This window comes from Epinephelus moara, chromosome 8 (assembly GCF_006386435.1).
Source record: "Epinephelus moara isolate mb chromosome 8, YSFRI_EMoa_1.0, whole genome shotgun sequence".
Lineage (NCBI taxonomy): Eukaryota > Metazoa > Chordata > Actinopteri > Perciformes > Serranidae > Epinephelus > Epinephelus moara.
The window spans coordinates 40,495,332-40,517,994 of record NC_065513.1 but is presented as its reverse complement, the minus strand read 5'-3'; the positions used below and the strand labels follow the sequence as shown (position 1 = coordinate 40,517,994).

The 22,663-nt window shown below is 41.8% G+C and overlaps 2 protein-coding genes across 2 annotated transcripts in view; both read left to right on the top strand.

Moving 5' to 3' along the window:
- Nucleotides 1–12,275, top strand: part of cfap299 (cilia and flagella associated protein 299) — a 127,385-nt gene extending 115,110 nt beyond the window's left edge. Inside the window, exons 5-6 of the mRNA XM_050051227.1 lie at nucleotides 4,037–4,166; nucleotides 8,706–12,275. Coding sequence (XP_049907184.1) covers nucleotides 4,037–4,166; nucleotides 8,706–8,798 — 223 coding nt within the window. The 3' untranslated portion in view covers nucleotides 8,799–12,275. The remainder of the gene's footprint in view (nucleotides 1–4,036; nucleotides 4,167–8,705) is intronic.
- Nucleotides 12,276–15,607: 3,332 nt separating this feature from the next.
- The window catches only part of bmp3 (bone morphogenetic protein 3), a 12,627-nt gene continuing 5,571 nt past the window's right edge, over nucleotides 15,608–22,663 (top strand). The window contains exons 1-2 of the mRNA XM_050051226.1: nucleotides 15,608–16,590; nucleotides 17,921–18,846. Of these exons, the coding sequence (XP_049907183.1) occupies nucleotides 16,314–16,590; nucleotides 17,921–18,846 (1,203 nt within the window). The 5' untranslated portion in view covers nucleotides 15,608–16,313. The remainder of the gene's footprint in view (nucleotides 16,591–17,920; nucleotides 18,847–22,663) is intronic.

The window sequence follows — 22,663 nt, the reverse complement described above, 5'->3', positions numbered from 1 at the left end:
ACACCATAAAAATCTAGACTGATAAACAACACTACAGGTAAGAGGAAAAACATATATTTTTGATTTTGGGGTGAACTGTCCCTTTAACAAAGTTAAACCAATGATTAGTATCTTTGGTTTCCATGCCTGGCTTCTCTCAGCTGAGAAGTTGTGCTAAATCCAAACTTAACTTGGGAACAATGCAGTATTCAACACCACCTTAATGAGATGCTTCAACTTCCAACCAGCCTCATATTTCACATCAACACGGAGACGATCTGCCAGTTTTACGCAGTAAATGTCAAGCTGCTGTGGATGTTTTTCTTTTCCTCAACAAACATGTTGCCTCCAGCAAACTGCCTGAGGAGTCGTGAGTTAAAGAATGAACTGACAGGGATAAACACTTTCTGATTGCGTAATATATCAAGCGTTAATGAATCACATCCTGAAATAGATGCACGTGCTAGATATATTAATGTAACCTGAAGGTCAAACCATTTTTGTCCCTTTGACTCTGTCACAAAGTTACACACCATCGCTCTACTGTATCAAAAATAACAGAAAACCTAAAAGCAGAGCATGATCCAATCGGATGCTGTAAATTAATCGGTCATTTATTTTGGAATTCAACCCTTTCTTTGGTTTCAATTGCTTATTAGCCACAGCTTTACTTTAATGCCTGGTTTGGCGAACTCCAACACAGCGCCCTCACGATCAAATTGGAAACAGATTTTAACATTCTGCCTTTCTTACAAAAGATACTTCGCTCTGCAGGTTGCTTTCTTTTCCTTCCTTTTCCTCCTGTTCTTTTATAACCTGCTGTTAAATATTGATATGATAACAATGGTCATTTGATGCTCTGTAATCCCTGAAGTTTTCCTGTCCTCCATGAAACATGCAAAGTCATGACCTTAATATGGTGTTCATGTGTCGTTTTAAAGCTTCATGCTGCGTGAGCCTATAAAGATAAATGTTACGGAAAAGCAGAACACCAAACGGTCAGGTAGAACACGCTACTACCACTGAGCATCTTGAGAGTGCACGCAAAACATTGTATTCTTACCACATTATTTTTTTAAAATCTTTTTAACTTATGAAGAACAAAATAATTCTGTCCACTCTTCTTATGCGCAAACATTTGGAATTGAAATGCAATGAAGTAGTTTCAATGCCTGTACACCCTTTGCTCCTGCCACTTAGCCGTTACTCCTCCATTTTGCATATTCACCTCTAAAGGTAGGTTGCCCCGATTCTTGTTGGGATAGGGAGGTAGAGAGATGTGTTAGGGCTACATGACTCTCTTAACGGAGGTTTTTCGGAGACACGCTGCTAACCGACTTACGAGAAATCAGTAGCAAGATGACTGTGCAGGCAACAAAACAAACCCACAAATGTATTTTCCGTGTTAATAGAATGACGGGGGTTAAAGTTCTCTGGCACAGCGCCGGATTTCCGGCGTGGCGAAGTTTCTGTCCGGTACGAGCAGAAGTGCTCTACAGTACGAGCATTTCACTCGCATTTGCCCCTAAAAATATATATATGTGCGAACCGAGAAAATGATTTAGGCGCACAGTGTGCGAGTAAACACAACCTACTGTTACCATAATCGGCATCAGACGTTTTTTTTATCGATAACTGATCAAATAAATGTATTTTAAAACTCGCTCCTTTGGCTCTGATACAACCATCTCCCTCCCTGCCTGGGCTGGGCTTGTAACAATGTCCCACCTACAGCCCCCTCTGATTGGTTACACAGCACAAGTGATAGCCAATCAACACTGATGCCTGTGCATGCTTTCACATCATGTCACATTGAGACACAGAGCACAGACAGAGCGGGAGAGGCTCCGGTAAGTTGCAATAAAAGTTGCAACCGGAAAGCTGCAATAAAAGTCCTCTATGCTGAAGTTTTAAAGTCACCACCACAACATTATATGATCCATTTCAATGATGACATGCTTGCCCAGAGGCGAAATTTCAACGTAACTGCCTGTTTAATTCACATCAATTGTGATACAATTTTCTAAAAATAAATAGCACCAAGGCAAAAAAGAGATGTACTGTAGGAGCTATAAGTCAAAAAGTCTGGTAACCACTGAAAGTTTAATCTTTATTTATAAACTCATTAGCTATAAAAGTTTAATCTGAAAAGTAACTATTAAAGCTATAATCTTTTTGTTCGTTTCGATAAACACGTTCCTTTGCAACACATACATTTCTATTTCTTCATTTTGTGACCGCAACAACAAGCCCCCCGCTCTGGAAAAGATTTCAGATTTCAGGCACACAAATCTTCCGTGCTCCACATTTCAGGTACAAAGTTTTTTCTTGCTTTAACCCCTGGAATGAGTCCTAACACACGAAAATGAGTTAGCATTTTAGCGCTGCAAATTCTCTCATCTCAAAGTCAGTGGGTTTTTTGAAGTGTTTTTTGGTTAGATACCTGAAATAAGGTCTGTGGTTAACACAAGCTTAAGAGACTTTCAAGTTTGTTTTAAGACATAAAACACATCAGTCCATACCCTACGTGTGAATTTTGAATACTTTATGTGTCTTTGCAGCCTCGTCATGGCGGTGATGTTAACTGATGCGACCATAGCGTAGGTCATTTGAAACCTAACGTAAGCTTTTTACTTCTGGTGAATGCATTTATGCTTCAAAAATGATTATTGTGGTGTTCATTTGTGAAGATTATCTTGCAGAACAAAACATGTAAGTACCAAAAACATTTCTTTGCCACAGAGCTTATTTTCTGCAATAATTAATCCAGTGGAAAAATTCCATAGGCCTTTTGATAAGGTATTCAGGGCAACACTAACTTCCATGTCGGCATACAAAAAAAGCCATCTCTGCAGCACTTTATGAAAATTAAAAAATACAATTACCATCATATTACCTTGCTGTATTGATTGAATATGGTCCTTTTCTTTATAACAAGCACAAAAAAAAATCACCAGTAGTATGCTCATGTCTCGGTAGCTAAACTAGCTAGCTAACGTTACACAGACATTGCTGATTTATGCATTATAGACAGCCGCATTTTTTCCAAATGTTATTGGACCAAATGGAGTAAATCTTGCTACTGACACAAGTCATTTTGCGGGTGTTGTGACGCTCAAAAAAGTGTATCCACCGATTTAAAGACGTCTCATTTCCAGTGAAATTCTATGGGAAAAAGTCTGTTTAGACCTAATGGCATCACACGATTGACCCTGGAAATTCCAGTACCACTGTTTGGCCAGGATGAAAATTGGATTCAAAGCCCGGCTCACTTCCTGGGAGCCTGATTGGACCCAAGTCTCAACCATCGACAAACAACTTTTTGGGTGGGGGATCTGTGTTAAGGTGCAGTGATGTTATTAGCCAGTCACAGCCCAACCTAAAATTAAAGTCTTGATGCTTTTTTCCAAGAAATTAAGTGGCTGTTAAGGATTTGACTAGCTGTGTGTTTGGAGCATTTCAGATACAAATTTCTGCAAGTAGGGTTATTGTGTACGTCATTCATCATCCATCCATAATGCATATGTGAAGCTCTGTTTAGACCATGAAACCTAAAAAAAGAGACACTACATGCATTGCAACAGAGAGCAAGACAGAATGCAACATAAGCAGCAGTACAGATTTGGCTTTCCTGGATCACATAGGTCTTCCAAGTCTGACCTGTTTTCAACTATTTTCATCTTACATCAAAAAAATATGGGCTGCATTGTTTCATTGAAATACATGGGTTTCAAATGTGTTCTCTTAAGCAATATGTGTGTGTGGGCCCACAAATACAAACCAAATGGCCGGGCAGCACAGCCAGTGCAACACAAAACTAGTGTGCCATGTACTTACCTTACTATACTTGGCAACTTTCAGTCATTTTTAAAAACAGCAAAACACAATCTTTGCAAATGATTCTTCCCAAAAATATTTGCTCCTTAAAGAAGGAGAGAGCATGGCCTCCACTGTACTTTTGTATTGAGTAACCCCTCACTGTTTGAAAGCACTTTTAAGCTTCAAAAAATGTCCTCACCTCAGTCTTCCAACAATTACTGTTGCCTTTTCTCCACAGCTACTACAACTGGAAGACACAGGTGTCCACTTCCAACTCCAGCCCTAACTTCGAGGTGATTTATGACGACCCTAACGGCCTTCTCTTCAAGAACAAAAGGGACAAGAAGATCCTTAATGTGGACCCCTCGGTAGGGTTGTTGTTGTTGTTGTTGTCCTTTGTTTTTAAGCCCTGGGGAGACAAATGGTGCTGCTAATTAGATCAGTTCACCTGTTCCACGGCTGTAAAAATGTCCCAGGAAAGCTAAAAGGCTATGGGGCTGAAACCTCTTTTCAAAGCCTTTTCGCTGCGCCATGCAGGGACTTCTTTAGAAACTAATCTTGTTTGCCTCGTGGCCCAGGTGACTAACTTGCCATGCACCCACAACATCCTGTTTGTCTAGAATGGCCATGAGCATTTTGTTGCATTCATTGACGGTTTTAACCATCAATTGAAGAGATTAAAAGTAATTTTTCACCTCTCTGCCAACTTTAGTTGTTAGCAAGTCTTAATAAACATCAGATATCAGTGATTTTCCGACACTACAGACTCCACACTACAAGAGAATCAGTTGGAACGACTAAAAAGAAATCAGTGGGAGGGAAAGATATTTGCTTTCCACCTGCACAAAGAATGGAGGATCAAGGGGTCGAGACAGGTGCTTCCTCCACACTCACAGTCCGACAGGGGCCCTGGAAGAATAACGACTGACAGACTGTGGTTTTTTTCTCTCCAGTTCCCCTCTTTGCTGGGGGGTAGGGAAGTAGTTGGTGTGGGGCTGAACTATTTTGAAATTGCAGACAGAGCTGTGGGGACTGCGTTTTTGAGGCCAAGCGCCAAAATGGCAGCACAGTGTTCTAGCTGCGGTCGAGCACCGCCCCGACCAGGCTGTCTATTAAAAACACAAGAGAAGGCATAGGAAGCCAGACACAGCAAACCACCCGTGTGCCCAGAACCCAGCTCAGCTCAGCCCAGATTGGCTCGACACGGAGCAGCGCAGAACCATCCGGCTTTTAACCCACCATGAGCTCACTAGCTGCTCATGTGGCCGCAGCTCCGCAGCAAAACCTTCCAAAATCAATGCTCACATCAACTCATTTTGGGTGGCTTATTTGTTTTTCTGCCTTTGTCATACCGTGACCGCTTGTTCTGTCCCAGCCAGAAAGTGGGTTGGGGGGTGGAGGATTGTCATATTTTAGCTGTGACACCAGCTTGATTCAAAGTAAAAGTCAGATGACGTGAGTGTTAATGACACATTTTGGTTTCCGTAAAAATAGCTGCTTATCATTGAGTTTACCCAGCGTTTCCTATTTTCTTTGAATGCGTCATTTTTTATTGGTCTATTTTTATTGACGCTCTTTTGAACTTGCAAAGGAAGACTGCTTCACTTATTAGGACACCCACAAGTGTGTTTGAGGTAAAAGTGTAAATTGAGTGTAATGGTTGGCTATGGATCCACTCCCACTAGAAGCCTTTGACACACTTAGCCTTGAATAAATGTTCCCAGCTGGTAGTGGCTTCACATCTTAGCGGTGGGGCCGTGTCAGGTTTGACATTCACAGTAACGCAAAACATCTTGGAAAATTAACAATTACAGTCACTGTCACATTATGGTGTACTCTGCCTCCCCTTTAATACACCTCCTCTTTTAAAGACATGCATTCTGGACACCTGAGGTTTTGTTTAAGAACTTACAGACTTTATCTATGGCAGCTTTTAAAATTTAAACGTTAACAATGAATCTAATGATTGTTTGTAATGACAAAGGTGTCGTTTGTAGCTCCAAACCCACTGAGAACCAACACCAACTCTGCAGCTCTGTAGCTTTTAGCTTCTTTTAGCTCATAGTTCTGGTTCTGCAGTTAAACATGCACAGTGTACTTGAGTGTCATGTCTCTCATTGACCAACCATATAAAACCATAGGCAGCTGTTTACAGTAAACAAGACACACTGTACACTACAAACATTAAACAGTTTGCACATATGAGTATAAAAGAAATAGCCATGATGCAGCCATGTCTCTGGACCACCCTTGGTGACGTGTATATTTCATTTTTAAAGGAGCTGTATACAGCATTCAGAATGTACCTAGAGTCCCTTTTACACGGCCTGTTCAAGGTGGGAATGTTGCGCCATTCCTCTGCCTCTTCAACCTGTAGAAAAGGTGCGTTCACAGGACGGAGTTGTCTCTCCTTTAAGCTGGTAGCTGATGTAGCAACAATGCTGAATTGATGTCTGTGTAAAAGGGACAGCTGGTAGGACAGGACCAAACATGGGACAGGTGTGACATTTGAAGTGTTATGTGTGCGACCCACTGCCGGAGATTTAAAAAGCAGCAAGTAGCAGTTAGCAGCAAACTCAAAGAAGAACAGCTCCTGAAAATGTCCACAAACTGTGTAGACAATGAGGTATGGGAGCTCCTTACCCTTTGAGCAGAGGACGAGATCAACCGCCATATAACAGGGATGGTAAATGATTGTTATTGTCATGTTTTGCCATTGTTATTGTTAACAAAGGACTGCTCGACACATCTGTTGTATGTCACACTAGAGGCCGACACTGACGTGTTACGCCACGCCCGTTATGCCTATTTTGCTCCCAGAATGCCGGCACACAATCTAAAACCACACAGTGGGGCGGCATTGATGCAGAAGCTAAGCCAAGATTGCCTGCACATGGTTCTCAACATGGAGATGTCTGAGCCTGTGGCTAGCAGCTAACTGTGCTAACAGCGCAAACAAAACAACAACAGTGATAAAAGTAGGGGTGTCCCTGACTAAGAATTTTCATAGTCGAATCTGATTTGACAGATTTTTCCTTTAGCCGACTAATCGTCGAATCATGTTGTTTTCTGCCTCATTGATTAATGAGGTCATTTGCGTCAGTTTCCGCTCCAGAGAAAAGAGCTATAACACCCAAATAAACAAATTTAATTCTTCAGTTGGCATAATAAGATAATAATAATAAAAGTAAAAGGGTTATCATTTTATCTTTATCTTTATTCCTTTCACTTCATCAAGGTATGATGCTCTAGATGAGCGCAGATGCGCTGCAGTCTCATCCATGTCTTTAACAGGAGTCGTTTCTGACTCGTCAGAACTTGCCATTTCATTCACAAATAAACATCCAAAAACATCTTCAGAAGGTTTAGAAACAGTTTTCCTTCTTTCTGACTTCAAGTTACTTCATTAATCAACTCAGGTTCATACAAGCTCATCCACACGGACTGTGCATCACCGCTCTCAATTGTTTGGCGTGTCAGACAAAAAGCAGCCAAATAAAAAATCAGAGTCTATCAAGAAAACTAATCAGCGGTGAAATTTGTTTCAAGACACTTCAGGTAAACGAATAATCCTTCAAAAAAGTTTGATTTGAGAGCACATACCTCCTCCAAAGTGTTTGTTTATGCGCTCCGCCACCACAAATCACCATAGGCCTCGATGCTGCTCTGATGGTCCTGCAGCACACTCACTCACCTCAGCTTATTTGAATCGAGCAACTGGGTGATTTTTTCATGCGTAGTAATGATTATGCCTACTGATTAAACGCACGTGTCATTTTCAATTTTTTATTAACAGCAATGAGGCTGATGTTTGTATCAAAATAGGCTATATATCATGGATTACTAGAAAACAAATACATTCTATGTCAAATCAAGATGTTCAGCAGCAGTGAGCACCCCCATATAGTCAGAATGGTACGGTCTTGTTTCATAACCACATTTTGCGACGATTCGACGGCGAGACTGGCAGTCGAATCAGACTTCTCCGAATCGAATCACCGAATCATCGACTATTCGGGGTCACCCCTAGTTAAAAGTGCTAATTGTGTTAACCTGTGGGGGAACCGGAGAGTGGGCATTACCAAACCCATCTCACTCCAAAGTCGTCGAAATCTGGCGCTTGGGCAGTGACTTGCAGCATCAGACACTGACGATAAAAGCTGGCCATTAACGTTGGTGTGATATGCAGCCGATTGGGTCGCCATTATAAGTTGTTACTAACCATGATGCCATATAAGGTCAGTGTAGAACAGTGGCAATTAGCTAGGCAGTGGTATTCACACACAGGGACACAGGGAAGCTCAGATTACAACACACAGAGGTAGTGTGACTTCATTCTCTGCTTAGGCCTCCACTGTATCTTTACATAGCAAATAGTGGTTTGTTTCTATATTAATGATCTGAATGTTGTGTACAAAACCTTTAAGTAGGGTCATCGCCAACAACTTGGAAAGCCTGCGCTATATTGGGTGTAATTCTCCCCCTAGTGGTCAAAAATTGCTTAATGCAGCTTTAAAAACCTCAAGTGTCAAGGTGTGTTCCGACTGCAAGTGAAGCAAATTCTAGAGGAAGTGCAAATGTATATAAAGTTAATGGAAAGGTACCATTTATGTGTCCACATGAGCTGAAGACATTAGCTCAAGCAAAAAAAAAAATCATTTAAAAGAGAAAATGAAAGAGACAGAACAGAGAGGACATTTTGTTAAGTTCTTTGATAAGTCCGAACTGTCACAAACACACATTCAGACATACTTAGCGAATAAACACAGACAGCAAAAACACTGGTTTATGAGAACACAGCAAGGTGGAAATTCACTGTGCATGTAGACTGAATGAACCTTTAGAGACTGGAGATACACTGTCCAAACATGTCCTTCTAACTGCTCTAACTCTGTGTTGGGTTCCAGTCTGGTCCTGGTGAGGACTCCATCAGGACATTCCTACAGTCGGACCTCTACATCCATGTCGTCATCTACGACCACAACATCAGGACAGTCTGAGCTTCAGAGGCTGCTGCCGACACATTCATACATATGGCACATATTGGAGAGCACTGGAAGCCTCTAATTTGACTGAGTTGCTGCAGTCATTTACAAACTGTTGCCCTCATATCATGCATGCCATCTGGGTGGAGGTGCCGCAGTGAACAAAATGGCTTTAAACGGAGGATTCCCAGAGGAAGAAGTGGACGGACTAGTGTGACAACTTCAGATTTTGTGACCCTCCGACAAAGCTGTTGAATAATTTTACTGTGAAGTTTCTTGGCTTTGAATTCTTTTCTCCCACTCAGTGAAGACCCAGTTTGGCTCAGTTTATTTGGCATTTCCCGGAGGAATGGAACCTGCTCGGGGACCCCGGGCTCGTCCCGTCGTTTGGCCTGGCATGTTTTGGGCTGTTTGTCTAAACAAATTAAAGGCGTAAGAGCTTTGAAAGATGATGGGGGTTGCTTTTATGTCCTCCCCCAGGCTGCGGTAGCTCCAATTGGACTGGAAGAATGGGTAATGGGCTTAAAGCATTCCGCATGTTCCCAGATGCAAGGCACACTTTACAGGACATCAAAGTGCTCTGTCATTTACATATTAGTCATTCACTATGGCATTTTTTAATGGAAGGCAACACTACAAATAACCTGCTTTAGGAATTATTTAGGAAGCACAGAAGACTTTTAGAAACGTTTGTCCCTTTCAACTACATTTTCTTTTTTTTGCATTTGTTGTTTGAACACATGGTAGGAATCAGCCCCACCACAAGTAACATTATCTATGTCTATAAGCTAACAAATTACAGGGTCTTTGTTATTTGTTTAGAAATTAGTTTGTAGACTCTGCAGACACATATGGGGGGGGACACTTTTTCCATTTGGTCACAAAGAAACATCCTGCACATGTACAAGCTCTGTGGAGGCATTCATGTGAAGTCCCAACCATAGAATACTGTGTCCACTTTATGCATACATGAACTTTTAACTCAGCAGTGAACATTTTCCTCCATTTCTTTAATTGCTCCTAAAATGCTGTCAAATGAAAATGTAAACTAAAGGAACAAAGTACAAAAAAAATCAGGTTTCTTATAAAGCTGTCACTCACAAAAATAGCATAAAGAGCAACCAAAATACTATTTTTTAAAAAGAATAGTTTGACATGTTTGGAGGGAAATATATTTATTTACTTTCTGAGAGTTAAGGCCCTTACACATGGCGGGCTGGACAGATACACAACACAAAAATGCAAAATACTCACCCGCATAATAACTGTGTATTCCTGTGACCGTTGCAACAAGTCTGTCATTATTGTGACGTTAGGACGTGATGTAGGTTCTGCACAACATGATTGGTTGATGCCTTAACTCGAGGTCAGGAAAACCGACCTTGTTCCCCCAAAAGCATTATGTTGATTTTTTTGCTGTGTTTCGCTGCGTACTTGTGTTCTGTGTCACAGTATTCATGATATCAATCTCGAATCAAATGCACAAGGAAAAAATATAACCAGCAGTCAGCTTGGGGAGTATCACCATATTACAGTACACCACAGTAAAAAATAAAGACGCTCATCTTTCTATTAAGCCATGTTAGCTTAGCTTAGCTTCAAGACTGGAAATGGGGAAATCCACCCATGAGCACCTCCCAAGCTCAACGATCGGCATATCATATTTGTTTAATCCCAACCAGGTTTCACTGCGAAGTTGTTTAAATGATAAGCTGCCAGTTGCTGTTATAGTTTAATGGTGCCCATTGGCATCAGAGGGAAACACAGCGGGACAAGAACGAAAGTTAAGGCAGCAGAAGTCCGAGTGGTGCAGGAGGAAGGGATGGTGGATGGGTTCAGCAAACTTCGACTTTCACCCGAGAGAGCGGTGTTCGTGTCCCGTGAGATTATAAAGCCAAAACCTGTTCCTTCTTCCTGAACCGAACCACGTGCATTTATTTTGAAAGACACTGTATGCAAACGTTAAATTTCCTGTGAAAACAGAAGTGTATTTTGACAGAAGACAATGCATGTAACAAGCAGAACTTGACACGGTGTCCCAGAACGTCAACAACCAACACACCCAGGGTACCTCGCACGTCGTATCTGGACTTGTTAAGTCCATGACCAAACGTCGATATGTGACGAGGTCGGAGTGAGAATGTGTTGTTAAACCATGAAAAAGACAAAATTGTGTTTTTTCAGGGGGTTGTGCCGGACTATTTCCTATATTGTTTCCTGTATTGTTTTACCCATGAACCTTTTCCCCTTGCGTGCTACCATCAAGCTAAGCTAACTGTCTTCTGGCTGTAGCTTAATATCTAATGCTTAGACATGAATTTTTTAATTGTGTCATCCAAGTCTCTGCCAGACAGTTTATTTCCCAACATGTTGAACTGTTTCTTTAAACCAACATAGTGGCAGCCATGCTTCCCACTGTACCAATGTCCCCTGCATCCATTCAGTTAAAATTTATCTATAAGAGTTACGGGGTTTAAACAAATGAGTTCATCCTTACACAAAGCTCTTATATCCCTCAACCAGAGCAGTGTTTCACCGGCTGCATCTGTTTGTCTGTTTTGACTGAATCGGACTCTTTTTGGCCTCATTGGAACAATATGTGTGGTGACATGGGGATGTGGGTTCTGGTTCTGTAAAAGCAGGGGTTTGGGGAATGGGGGTCTGGTTTGGGGTTTTCTTAGTCAGTGGTTTTTTTTAAAGTAGATCTGAGTTCTGGCCTGTTTTCGGACGATGATGAACAGTTTGTGAAAGTCTTCAAAAGCTATAAAAATCAATGTGATTAACAGGCTGGACAGGAGGTGGCTTTTAATTTATTTCCTCCTTCTCCAACTTCCAAATGTGTTTTTGTTGTTGTATGTCTATAAATACATTTTTAAATGTCTATTTTGGGCTGTTTTTGTCAAAGCAGCTCTGGAAAAAACAGGTTTGTGTTTGCTGTCGTCTCAACAACACCAACAGCACTAACAAGGAAAGGAAGCAAATTCAAATTTGGCTGAAGGGTTGTGTTGGGAATGTCATTTCCTCTTTGACCTCTGTCTAAAAGGCCAGATTTAACCTCAGGGGGAGGGCTGTCCACCTGACTATCTCACTATCTCACTATCTGCCCTGCTTTGTTTTTTATCTGTGTGGAGGAAGAACTCAAACCAGCTGGGTGGCAAATGAACATCTCACCCTCATCTACAGCTGTTTAGATTTACAGACCACAGCTCATTCATGTGGCTCAGTGATGGTGATGAAACATCCTGCTCTGCTCTCCCTCCCTGAAAGTGGCATCAGTCGCTCTGAACACCTACCAATCAAAACAGCAGATGTGCACATGAAAAAATAGCCAATTACGCTGCCGGTGGATCGACAAACAAGCAAGTGCCGCTCATGAAATGCAACTTTTTATGTGCCTCACCTCTGTGGAAGACCAAACCTCAAAAAAACAAGTTGCTGGAACTCACCCAGACAGATGATGTGTCTGTAAATAGTAATGATTTCACAATAAAGTCTAATTTAAATGGTTATATCCCTCATCATTTCTTTTATTGGGCTTTTAAGCTGTTGGGGTTTTCACTGAAGCATGGTTTTATTAGTTTGAGGCCTGACTTGCCCCTAATATACACAACATGAGGTAAAGAGGTTGATTCAGACTAAACTGGGCCTTCGATAGTAAAGGGACTATTTAGCCTTTTTTATGTAACAAGCTCACTTTCACTTTCTGCTGGCCTTACACCAAACAACTTTTCAAGCAATTTCACTGTCAGACAAATTTCTATTGTTGGAATAAAACCGAAGAGTTTTGCTGAAGTTGTGGAGCTCTCCTGGGAACTTGTTCGTTTGGTGTAAGGTGCTCATAAAACTCAGTCAGAGCTGTCTCAGTAAGTTGTGATAAGTCTCGTTGTGACATTCCTAGAAAATCAAACATGTTTGATATTATTGTACGTTTGTAGTCTTGGCTCATGCAAATAGTGAAGTTCAATGACACGAACATTGTCAACCCATAGGTTCACTTTCTCCAACACCAAACAGGAGATGGCAAATTAGACAGAGGGGAGTCCGTAGAGGTGCAAGAACGTGAGCAAGTTTCTGTTCTCTTGGACTGTGGAGAAGGTTAAGAAACTTGTGTTTTGGAGTGAACAAGAGTTGGTATTTAAATTTGGAGTGTATCTGATCCACCAACCAGCAACCGTTTTAGCGAGAAAGCTTTATTTTTGTAACAGTTCACCTCTCATTCCCACAGTCTCCTAATCAACAGAGGCTGATAGCGAGTTAAGACAACAAAATCCAAAGTGTAAAGTTTGTAAGCAAATACACTTTATCTTTATGGATTATTTTGATGCCCGATTGACAAGAATACTGTCGACACATGAGGCCTTTTATCTTGTTTTTCTAGAGTTATGTGTATTCGCTGACAGGTAAAGAATCTTTAATATGTCGCATTTCTTAAACGGGAGTTTGGTGTAATATTTTCCACCAGGAGCAGGATGGGAAATAATCTCTAAAGGAATCTAGTTGTAGTCTTGCAAATAGTGACCCTGCAAAATCTTTTAGTGTGTGACTAAAAACTTTCTAGGGTTAGGTTTTAGGTTTGCTAGGGTCAGATTTCAGTGTTTTTAATGTCTTTCTGGTGTATAGTCGGCATTAATTAATTCAGCCTTTTTGTTAACACAGCTGCATCTTTCTGTGTTTGACATTTCATATGCAGCAACAGTTGAGGCTCAAATGGTTTGAGACAAACTAGCCAGGTTCTGCATCCACCAAAATTCAAAGCAAACCACGACACTGTCATCAATTTGTCATGATCATTCTATTAGCCTAATGATGACAGTGTCACTAGGAACATGCTAACAGGTGTAACAGGCACCTACATGTATCTGAGGGCTGGTAACAGTTATGCTGTTCAGACAATTTGAGGATAAAGTCTGAATCAAAAGACAGACTGCTGTGTAAAACTTGAGGAATTCATTAGTACACTTGACTGAATGAATTCACCCTCATTCTAACTGTTTCATCAATCTTCGTTGTCTGGCAGCAGCAAAACAAGTCTGATGTGAATCACTTCTTGTGTTCACAATTGTGTATCTTTTTATAGGATACAGTAGCACTACAGTTTAAACCCAATAAATGTTCTAATTACTTCTAGTCACAGTTCCCTTTTGTGAGTTGCTCCATTCACAGTGTGCTTAGTACTCTAAGGTTTTGCTTAAAGTTTTTGGCTTTTTGGCTATTTGTAAACAATATCACCAGCGCAAGTGAAAGCCAACCCCAGCTTTGTCCATTTGGTGATTGGCACTGCTAAATTTGTGAGTTGTTTGGCCCTGCATCTGCGATTTTCATAGCTTCATCTTTGGTGCGTGCTGCTTATGGTCTGGTACCTGGTCGCTACCTTTTTGTAAAGTCCAGACTTCACCTGTACCCTGTGCCGAGGAACGTCCAGATCACAACAAAATAAGAAGAAGATAAGCACAGCCAACACAGGTCTAGCAGGTCAAAAGTGATCATTAAGAGGGAATACATCTGCATGAGTGTGTACTTGCATAGTATAGCCTATACCTTTAAGATTTCATATCAACATAGCTGTTTAGACGAAGCTGTTTTGATGAGCTCTTTCAGTCCAGTCTTTCAGATGAGCTCTTGAATTAATGGTGTGCACCTCAAAATGTACAGCAGGCCCCGTGTTAAAGGGCAGGTTCACATTTTTCAAGTCTGTCTCATAACAATACTCAGGTGTGCGTATGAACATGAAAACAGTTGTTGCTTGCTGTGATCATTCCTCCTGATTATTCTGCTCATTAAGAGATTTATTTGAATGTAAGTGATGAGGGGCAAAAACCACAATATGTGTTCTGTGTAAAAAAAAACATGTGAAACTTTATTTGACGCAAATAAAGTCCAACTTAGGGACAGTTTGTTTGTTTCAAAGACTGGGGAGGGACTGTTTTTTATTTTGGCTCAGGGGAAGGTCTTAAATTTTTCATAGCCAGAATCTGCAAAAACCTAAATTATCATTGGATTTTCAATTTTCCTACGGTCTTTGGACACATCATGTGCACAAATGCTTTCATCTCCTTCAAAGGGTAGGTTTTAAAAATCTAATAACTAACTATGGTGGAGGGAGGGTCATGCATTTCTCACTAGTCGCTCAGAGAAAAATATCTGTAGCTTCGGGGAGGGTCAAAAAAAGAAGAAGACACACCTCAGCCACCTCCTCCTCTGATAATTACAGAACAGTCCCTTAACAATCCAAGTTGGTGTCTTCCAATGTTATGGTCATGGCTCATTTATGTTTTCTACTGTCTCCTTTATGTCAGTCTTACAGCACCATTGATGGATTGATTTTACTGAGTTGATCCAGGTTCTCGCTGACGTCACGTTTAAATCGATTCTCTCCTGCCCATCTCCTCCCAGTTGAAAGGCTTAAACCCGTTCAGTGTGTCGACTGCTATGAAGGACATGGCATGCTAATATTATTGCCATCAGATGTCCAAAGGCGGGGAAATGCCCTAATCATTTCCTCCCGAGTGCCCCCTGAAAGAGAAGCCCAGTGGCGGGGGGTGGAGGGCGGCTGGGTGTTTAAACCCCGCCTGGATGGGCTGTTTTGGGGGGGACGTTGGGGAGTGAGGAGGAGGGGGGGAGCACAGTACAGCATCCGGATCGGACCGTGATGGTACAGGATGTGTGTGCTTAACTCCATTGAACTAAACTAAATAGGAGAGAGAGCCTTTAATGCCGACAATAAGCCGCTTCATTCAGCAGCGCGGCCCAGACGCACAGCTCTGCGGAGTAGAAATTACGCACGGAGGGGCTGCTCTGTGGCAGTGGTTTAGATATTCAAATCAGTTCAATAAATCGGCGGAATGTTCTTTAATAAAATATTTTTCAATGTCGAATCAACTGAGAAAACAAACCTCCTTCAGCTCCTGATGACATTAGATAATTTGTCCCCGGGCTGAGTGTGCGTAAAAGTTTCTTCAACAGGAAACTCTCTCTCTCCTCTCTCTCTCTCTCCATCTGTGTGTGTGTGTGTGTGTGTGTGTGTGTGTGTGTGTGTGTGTGTGTGTGTGTGTGTGTGTGTGTGTGTGTCTGTGTGTGAGGAATACCCAGCTGGTCCCACAAGTCCTATAATACCAAGCACAACATGCTTTACCTTCAATGAAAGCTGAGACGGGGGGACGGTTGACTGCTGCTCCTGAAATCAGCTCAGAGCTCGGATACAAAACCAAGAGCGTCGCTCTTTTAGCAGCTTAGTTCTCCCGCATCTGTTCCACTACACCTTCTGCTGTGCGCCGGAACTTTTATCATTCACTGACTGCAGCGCGTTTAGACCTGCAACTTATCAAAAGCAGAGGCACAGCTTGGATAACGCTCTTATTTTTTCCTGCAAACCTTCCTCTCTTGCTGTGACTGGTGTCAAAGGTGATGGTATCATTCTGTAACTCCTCAGGTGATGGTATGTCTTTTTGGAGATAGGGGCCACTTTTGGAAACGCGCTAGGTTTTCCACAACTGTTATTTTTTCTGCTGCAACCTTCGCTTTGGCTCAAGCATGGCTCTCTACTCTCGGTTTGTGGTCGTGCTGCTTTACGGATGGAGTTATCTGTGCGTTGGATACTGCGCGATGCTGAAAACAGACAATTTCCCCGAGAGACGAAAGGTGGATTTTACGCATTCGGAGGATAAAAAGCACCCAGAGAAACACGAGCAGGATCTGCTTTTACAGGATACAATGACGGAACACATGCAGATGCTTTACGCGAAGTACAACCGGGCTGGGTTTCCCTTCAAGGACGGCAACACTGTCCGCAGTTTCAAAGCGCACTGGGGTAGGTATCCAAACTTTTACGCATGTTAACTACACTGAATTCAGCCTGTCTAAAGAGAGCACACATGCATGTCTTGTTGTATATTTTCTTGTTACTATAAACTTTATCTGGTTAAGTCTTCTGCTTTGCTCAGTTGGAATTATCCGCACATTACAAGTGCACCGTGGCCACACAATGTGTGCGCAATTTTGGCACATTAAATGCGCATTTTAGTATAAACTATTTACTGTAATAATTTAGTTTTTAAAACTGACAAAACAACAAAACCCCATGAAACCCGTTGCCGTTCACGTGCTGGTTTACTGAGCTGAAACTGAGATACACCTGTTGATCCAGTCATGGAAATGTGATCAACCTGTTACTCCTTCCCCTGCGCCAGGATCAGAGATTCCACATCAGAGCTCTGCATGCAAAATCGTTTGCCGACACATTTGTTTTCTCACCTTCAGATTTTACTGTCAGATAGTCTGGATAGATTTTCCCCCGGGCCAGCATCTGGCTGCTGCCCAGCTCCTCTGTGATGCGGCACAACTGGGGAGTTTTCACCGCAGCGAGCTTCTGCGTTTTAAAGGTGTTTTTTTAAAGAGTGTTTTCTCCAGGAAATGGTGACTTTAATCTTATAAGCTCTAAATTGCTCACAGGCCACGCTGTGTTATTATCACTTGGACGTGTGTAGTTAAGACGAGCAGTTTGCACATCGGGTCAAAGTTTGTTAGATTATACTGCCTCCTATCGCCTGGTAGCTGTATGTCATGAAATATAAAGGGTCAGTTCACACAAATTACAAACCTACACCACTACACCAAGTGGTGTCAAGCCATGCAGAAAATGTTGGTTTTATTTGTCCAGGTTTTGAGATCATGAGGTTTCTGTTTCCATCACACAACAATGGAGATGAGTGGGATTTCAGATTTGTAGCTTAAAGCTTATTAAATATTATATTACAAGGCAACAAATCTTTCTAGAAACACAGTCCTGTTTCCTTCAGATGATCCACAGACCTCACTGTGGAAAGTTTTTAGTGAAATTACAATCCTTTGAAGAAAAAGTACGTTTTCATTCATTTTATTTTATTGTGAATTATCCAGAGTAACTGGGACATATTGAAAAAGAGATACCGCTGTTGAACTTTTAGAACCACAAACCAATTTCCATTGTGTGCAAGGCAGACAGCTTAGAGACAGATATATTTCATAACCTGAGCAAATAAAACTAACCGAATCTGCACGGCTGAGAAAATGTATTTTTGTGCACTATTATGTATTTAGTTCTTTAGATCCTGCACAACTGTGTTGCATTGTATAAATAATATCACTCGTTATATACACAGGTACGATAAACAAGAAGCAGCTGCAGATTTTCAACCTCACCTCCCTCACCAAGTCAGAGGACGTTCTGTCAGCCACTCTTCATTATTACATTGGAGACCTTCAGAACAGCACCCAGGGCTGCTCCAGGTCCAAAAGCTGCGGACGCCACGGCCCGAGGAGGCACAACCACATCCACATGGTCATCTGGAGCTTCGCCTCTGTGGATAACAAGATAAGGACTCTAGGACACTTTCGGATCAATGTATCCACCCTCTACAGGGACTTCATATCTTGGCAGTGGAAGGACATAACTCGTGTGGTCAACCAGGCCAGACACCACGACGAGCTGCTCATTGGAATCGATGTGGCCTCACAAGGACCTCAGCCATGGAAGAAGCTCCTGTCTGACCGCTCACCCTACATCCTGGTCTACGCCAATGACTCTGCCATTTCAGAACCTGAAAGTGTGGTAGCCACCCTCCAGAGACATCACCCGGTGGGAGGGGAGGGCTCCATTTCACACAGCTTCCAAAAACTGGGACTGCGTGAGCGAAACAACACTGAACAAGAGCAGCCGCAGCCCAGACACAAGCGCTCGGTGAACGTTCTGCTCCCGTTGCAAAACAATGAACTTCCCGGGCCAGAGTATCCGTACGAGACAACCGGGTGGGATGAGACGAGTCCGTATGAACCTTTTGAAAACAAGCAGGCCCGTCGGCCGCGTAAAAAGACACGCAAGAACCAGCGGCACAAGATGCCCCTGCTGCAGTTCGACGAGCAGACGATTAAAAAGGCAAGAAAGAAGCAGTGGAACGAGCCCAGGAACTGCGCTCGGAGGTACCTGAAAGTGGACTTTGCTGACATCGGATGGAGTGAATGGATTATATCACCCAAGTCGTTTGATGCCTACTACTGCTCAGGGTCCTGCCAGTTCCCCATGCCAAAGGTGAGACTCCTGTAGTGCACGAATATAGGGACTGTCGAATATGTTACTGTTTCAGCAGCCTGTTGCACCAGCTAAGTTTTCTCTTAAGTTAAGGGTGTAACATCCACACGAAATGATGCGTTGAGAACTAGTTTGATTGTTGAACTGTGTCAAAGTTTGGTTGCATCACGGAGATGTAAGGTTCATCTTAGCTATTCAAACGTAAAGTCCAAACGAACCAATACATTGTTGCAGAAAATGATATTTTGACTTCCTGTAGCCAATCTGTGAAAATCAGTCGTATGTTTAACGGCTAAAAATAGCTAACGTTAATCCATCGACAACAAAATACTTAAACTGGGACGACATTATGATTAGGTGATAACTATGCAACCTTAACCTACAGCTATTGCAGAATAACAACAGTAACATCGAGTGGTGAAACCGTCAACTATAACACAGATTGATAAATCTCTATATATACTAAGTGAAAAGTTCAATGGCATGTTTAGCTAGCTAACGTTGGCAGCATGCTACTGTAGCTGTGCAACATATTGAGTGCGTGCAACATGGATTCTTTTGACCAATTATTTCACAAAAGTGGCGACACAGCTGACAGCCTTATTGGTCACGTGTTTGTCTCTGTACTGCTCCATGTGCATATTCCCCACGATTCAATGGCGAAGAACTCTCAGAATTGACTTGTCTGCCATTTCTGTTGTGGCGTTTTTATCCACCTATAAAGAGATGCATTTCTTTACGTTGACACTAGGGGCAGACTTCATATAATACACAGAAATACAGACATGAAATAAAACAAGGTGTAAGGGTCGCACCGGCTAAAATATTTCAAACAAAGGTATAAGTTACAACTTAAATCTTAAACCTAGCCGTTAGCAGGTGTAAAGTCCCCTGTAGAATAGCGATTGTCCTGGTGTATCGTTTTGAATGGTGGGATAACTTTGGAGGAGGAAGAGGAGCAAATTATACCTGCTGTTTTACATCGGCATGGTGTGTCCATGATACATCATACCCACAGGTGACCTTGTGCTTGAAATTGAATGTTGGCCTCTGTAAGGATGCAAAATAAAGTGCATGCATGTAAAAATAACACATGTACTGTAGGTAAGTAGAAAATTACATTTGAATATCATCTTTGCCACACTGGCAAGCAAATACATAGAGTTAGAGTTAGATAACTTTCTAATTAACAACTAACTACTACTATCACAGTATGCTAGTCCTCAATCCGTACGGTCTTTCCAAGTTTGTTCAGTTTTGTCAATGTACTCGAGGAAAAAGTGGACTGGAAAAAATGGAAGGAGTTTCCCTGGAGATCACAGAGGTTCTTAGAGGACTGAATAGACTTCTGATTGAGTCGTATTCATCCACAGAGCTATGTGGACACGAGGCATTAAAATGTTAGTAGAGCGTAAATTCAGACCTAAATTTGAGTTTGAACAGACAAAATAGACACATGCAACTTGTGACAGTGGGTTCAAGTGGACATTGCTTTGGTTTTTTGGGGTCACAAGCCAAAAGAGTTGGCAACCACTGTTCTTTTAGGTCATACTTCCCCATACTTTCTCTGCTGATAGATTACAAATTGTAGTCCATGTTTGTCTGTCTTTAAATTTGAAGCCCAGTTTCAAAGTCTACATCAGCTTCTTAAACTGTTTTATCATCACGTATATTTATATAAATGTGTTTGAGACGCTCTGGTTCAGAAGCTTATCATCAACTGGCACACTAACACACATCATATGACACCAGAACTCCACATACAGTTCAAGAGACATGAATCTGCAGCATGTTAAACATTCACACAGCTTTTCTTTCAGGCAGTATGGTATATATTATGGAAATAGAACATTCTACGTTGACCTATCGGTACATCTAGCCATTAAGCTTTCAGTGCCTCGTTTACTGTTGCTGTTACTGCTCTGTATTATGTTCACTTGGATAACGTTAACATCAGAAGTCCCTGAAGCCTTTCTGTCTTTTATTATAGATGATAATGCCAAAGAAACTGACAGAAACGTATGCCATCTGCTTTAATCTTCAAGTGGCAGGATAAACTGGTTACAGTGGGAGCACCGCTGGAAGTTCTGCTCATGCTTTTATCTTCTGCAGTGTATCTTAAGATCATTAGGGCTTTGAAGATATGCATCAGAGTTAAATTAATGTAATGTAAGTACGAAAGGTAAGTCCACAGTGAAGTCTTGCTGCTCTAAACATGCAGAGAAAGCGGTCAAACTACAGATGATGTCATCTAAATGTAAGAAAAAGTGAGAAATAGGAGCAGGTGCTGACATCGACACTTACAATCAATAAAACTTTATAAGCATGCTCAAGGAAAACGAACAAACCTTGAAGGACGTAATTTTGAAAGTATCATTTCAGTTGCAGGAAACATGCGGTTTTACACATTTGAAAGAACATAAAAAGAAGTGGGACGAACAAAGACACTGATGTTAAACATCCGCTCCCCTCGCAGCTCGTGGCCCCGGTGACAAGATAACATCACAGGTATTTTAAACATGGCCGGAATGCACGAGATCCTTCCACTTAATTCATTACCTCGGAGTCGCCCGCCTTTGTAGTCGGACGTAATTAGTCCCAGAAGTAGAGCCTAGGGCCCAACGCAACCCCCTCCCTCTCCTGTAGGTTTGCTGCCTGTGATCCTGTGATGTTGTTTCTCCTTTGTCAGGCTGAAGCTTTAGAAGCTGCTTAATAGCTACTATTAAAAGGTGCCCTGTCACTTATTGGAGCCTGCAAAGACATGAAGCAGCTGAGCAGGTGTGTGTGTGTGAACTGTGACGGATAGAGCCAGCACTCAGCATCTGCCTGCAGTGGCTTGTTGGATGCACTGAATAATAGTCTGTTAATGATGCGTTATATGATAGAGATGAGATGCTAACTTGGAAAATGAGCCATGACTGGTGGTTGCTGTGCGATCCAGAAGATAGATAGCTCTGTGAAAGATGCTCTCTGGGACTCTTAACGTTAATTTCTGGGATATTATAACTTGATCTTATTTTCATAGATTTGGTCAGCTTTCTGTTGGTTTAGGTAACACAGTACTCACAGAACTAATTGCTCAGATAGCATCGCTACAGCGCAGTCAGATGGGGCACAAAGTGAGCAGTCTGATGATCAGACAGGTTGGAAACAAGCCAACAGTTTATCAAGATTATCGAAACCACTTTACTTGGACCTGAAATGTCTGTAATGATCCCTCATTTCACAACTGTGGCAAGTACGGTAGATCGTAATCAGACCAGGAACTTGGTCTTTAAACTGTGACAAATGTGAATAATGGACATTTTTTGCTGATAATCTTATTACATATTTTATTTTTCTCTTCCAAATTAGTTTGGTTTACGTGGTAAAAAAGATTTTATTTATCTCTGTCTGACTTTTTCTTAGCAGTGTCTTTCTGTGATGCAGAAAGCACGCTAGTTACTGCTTATAAAGCACCCACATGCACCATGAAGGCCTTTACATATTGTGGCCATTTCTTTCCTGTGATTATTTTGTACATATTTTTCCAGTCGTTTTTGTCATTTAACAAATGCCACTTTTTTTTTTTATCTTTGAACACTGATGTATGTCTTAGGTAGCAATCTAAAGTTGCATTTAAACCGAGCATATATAGTATGTAGTTCAGTTCAGTTCAGTTCAGTACGCTTTTTTCTGTTCCCACAGTGAAAAGTTGTGGATGGTACCAACAGAACCGTTCCATACCGTCCCCATGTTTGGCCCCCCCTCTGTTGGGGTACCTAGCACACAGATCTGGTACTAAAAGGTGGAGCTGTGAACACTGCAGTCTGATTGG